The sequence below is a fragment of the Cariama cristata genome, unplaced genomic scaffold, assembly GCF_000690535.1.
Source record: "Cariama cristata isolate BGI_N322 unplaced genomic scaffold, ASM69053v1 scaffold17854, whole genome shotgun sequence".
In the NCBI taxonomy this organism is placed as follows: domain Eukaryota; kingdom Metazoa; phylum Chordata; class Aves; order Cariamiformes; family Cariamidae; genus Cariama; species Cariama cristata.
In genome coordinates, this window is record NW_009612512.1 from 1 (window position 1) to 3,412 (window position 3,412).

At 40.8% G+C, this 3,412-nt stretch overlaps 1 protein-coding gene across 1 annotated transcript in view; it reads left to right on the plus strand.

Moving 5' to 3' along the window:
* Positions 1-2,636: 2,636 nt before the first annotated feature.
* VPS36 (vacuolar protein sorting 36 homolog (S. cerevisiae)) overlaps positions 2,637-3,412 on the plus strand; it is a gene marked incomplete at its 5' end in the record, with an annotated part of 14,267 nt that continues 13,491 nt past the window's right edge. Inside the window, one exon of the mRNA XM_009698680.1 lies at positions 2,637-2,707. Within this exon, the coding sequence (XP_009696982.1) occupies positions 2,637-2,707 (71 nt within the window). The remainder of the gene's footprint in view (positions 2,708-3,412) is intronic.

Here is a 3,412-nt window from a genome sequence, read left to right on the forward strand (position 1 = left end):
AGATGGTGAGGGGACTGGAGCATCTCCCTCACTGGGAACTGGGTCTGTTCAGCCTAGAGAAGAGAAGACTGAGAGGGGATCTCATCAATACTTAGAAATGTCTTAAGGGTGGGTGTCCAGAGGATGGGGCCAGGTTCTTTTCAGTGGTGCCCAGCGACAGGGGAAGGGGCAACAGGCACAAACTGAAACTCAGGCAGTTCCACCTGAACATGAGGAAGAACTTCTGTACTTTGAGGGTGGCAGAGCCCTGGCACAGGCTGCCCAGAGAGGCTGTGGAGTCTCCTTCTCTGGAGATATTTAAAACTTGCCTGGATGCAATCCTGTGCAACTGCTGTAGGTGACCCTGCTTTGGCAGAGCGGGTTGGACTGGGTGATCTCCAGAGGTGATTCTGTGATCTGTGCTAAACTGTGTTAATCACTTCTTTCTTCCTCAACATCTCTTTTTGAGAGGTGGGCATGTACTAAAATATGTACTGCTTCTAACCTTCTCACTTGGACTTTATGCTTGCCTGGAGTAACATTGAGCATTATGGCTTCAGCAAGTCTTACAACTGTCTATATTCCTATTCGTCCCATATCCTTCCCAACAAAAAGATGACATTTGTCTCTTTTCCCTGACCTCTCCCCCTGCTCCTAGGCCACATGGTTTCTTGTACTCTTCCAAGATCATTGAGTTTGCTAAATCAGCAGAGAAAAACCTTGGAGAACAAGAAAAATAGTTTTATTTTAACAAATTAATTTAACTCAGCAAAGATTCTGACAAGCTCCAGGCTTGATTAACAGAAAGGGCAGAAACATATGGCCAGGAGATTGGCAAAAATTACCCGGTTCTGATCAGGGTATATGAATAACTTTGTTAGTGTGGTAACTAAAGCTGATTCCTTTTCAAGCTCTTAGGACTGAAACATGGGGAGGACAGTGCCCTTTTATTTTCATGGTGGGTTGTTGGCTAAGCTTAGAAACAGCCTAAGAAACCTTAGCTAGCTTACCTAGAGTAAACTTGTAGGGAGGGTCCTCTTTTATTGTCTCGGCAATCTTTAGTAATAAATGGGGCACTTGTCGTTAAGTTAACATAGCAAACCTATTTACAAAATGACAGCTGTGTTTTGTAGCTGCTGTTGTTACATACCATCTGCAGTTGAACAGTACAGAAAATACAGTGATTTCCAAAGGAAAAAAATACGTAATTATTTTAAGTTTGTTACATAGCTAGATTTGTACTATATTTTCAATCATAAAATCATGCATAATGTGAGCATGAGACATTAGAAAAAAATAACCAAATAAACTCACAGCGTCTCTCTTTTTGTATCCCTTCCTCTTGCATCTGTCACCAGGAAAAGGTGATTCTAAGTCCTTGTGCTTGTAATAAGTTCATAACTTTCTAGCTGTGAACTAAATGAATCAATCATTTTGACAGTGTACATATTATATGTAGTTGGACTCTTTTGTCACTTTCAAAAACTTTCTTTAACAGAAGTATCATTTTGCCTATATTTAAAGTGTCCAGAGCTATGTGGGCGTTTTACAAACAGTAACTGTTCTATGTAACGGCTGTAGAATCTGGAGCCATAGAAGAATCTAGATAGCTTGTATTAAGAGTTTTTAGAACAGGAAGTACAACCCATGTTTTTTCCCAGTGAGAGATTTACTGATTAGTTGGAGTTCCTGCATGTATACTTCCCTAATCTCCAATTTAATGAGCATTTAATTATTCTATGCAAAGAGGAACAATTTTGGTAGTAGGGATTGAGAGGACCCCGTAACAATGTTCATTGTAACCTGATGTTAGGCACACCCTCATGGCAGATGGAAGAGAGAGGTTCAAAGAGGGAATGTAACCTGTGTTTCTTGTATTCTGGATGACTCTGTCAATCACCAAGCTATTGTGCAGAAGGTGATGTTCACCAAAACAAGACCAGGCACCTAATTAGATGCTCTGAATCACTCCCTTGAGCAACTTCTGTCTCAAATGCATATAGAAGGAGTTTAGCCTGGGCAGGTTAGTCTCCCACAGATGGATACAGTCTTCTTTCTTGCTCTGCTTTGTTTTGTCTGAAGCACAGTCCAATAAATGTGTGTTGAGATGCATCAACTGCTGGATTATGCCCTTGGGTGTGGGACGGATGGAGAAATTCCTGTTCCACTCAGAGGATAGTCTGTTTTTTTAGATGTTCAACACTTAAAAGACTGGTGCATTTGGATACTGTTTTAGCTCCCAAAGTAATATCAATGCAAAAATGTTAAGAACCTATGAGTATTGTGCACCTACAGGGATAATATGCAGTACTGTGGAAATTTTAGTGTCTAAATTTTGAACTTAGATACTAAAGATTTGTTAAATTCCCGAGTCCTTCTATGGATGTAGCTTGAGGTGTCTAAAGTTGACGTGTTGACACTTGTTTCTTTTTTTGATTAACTAGAACTCAGTTTCAACTTTTTATTAGTTTTCTACTTATATTTCATTTTAATAAATTATTTCTATTCTTACCATCATATTTCATATGGAGTGCCTCACGCAGCACCTGTAGAAATCTCTACTGTTTGTGAAGTGGTGAAAGAGAACACTTGGGTTTAGAGAATGAATAGTCAGGATATGGCTTTAATTTCACTTGTGTTTGTGTTGGTTATTCCAGGAGTGCTGCATTGCTGTACCTCTCTCTCAGATCGTCTTTATTGAAGAGCAAGCAGCTGGGATAGGAAAAAGGTAAGGTCATAGTCATTGTCTTTTTCAGATGGATAGTTTGCACGTGAATGTTATGTGAGGTACCCAAGATTATGTATTAATTCATGGTAGGTTCCATTTGCAATCTAAGTTTCCAGATTGACAGCCACAAGGACCTGCTTGCCTCACTTGAGGTCAAATGTGTAAGAGAGTCATGACAAAGCAGTGTTTGATGTGATTTGTTAAATAACTGTCTTGTAATCGCTAAACAAGTATGCCATTTTCATTTGATTAGTCATAAATGACAGCAGTGATTTTGCTGGATCTAAATTTGAAAGCTGACTTTAGTCTTTTGTACCACAGAGCTGGCTGGGGATAGAAACTCTGCCAGATCCCATATTATATAACTTTTCATGACCATATGATTGATTTTGAGCATGAAAATGCTAGCGATGGTTAGAAGGAACTCAACTTGAATAACTAATTCAGTATGGTATGTGTATAAAGAAGTGTACAAGTGTATAAGCCAGCAGTGTGTCCAGGTGGCCAAGAAGGCCAATGGCATCCTGGCTTGTATCAGCAATAGTGTGGCCAGCAGGACCAGGGCAGGGATCGTCCCCCTGTACTCGGCACTGGTGAGGCCGCGCCTCGAGTGCTGTGTTCAGTTCTGGGCCCCTCACTGCAAGAAAGACCTTGAGGGGCTGGAGCGAGTCCAGAGAAGGGCAACGAAGGTGGTGAAGGGTCTGG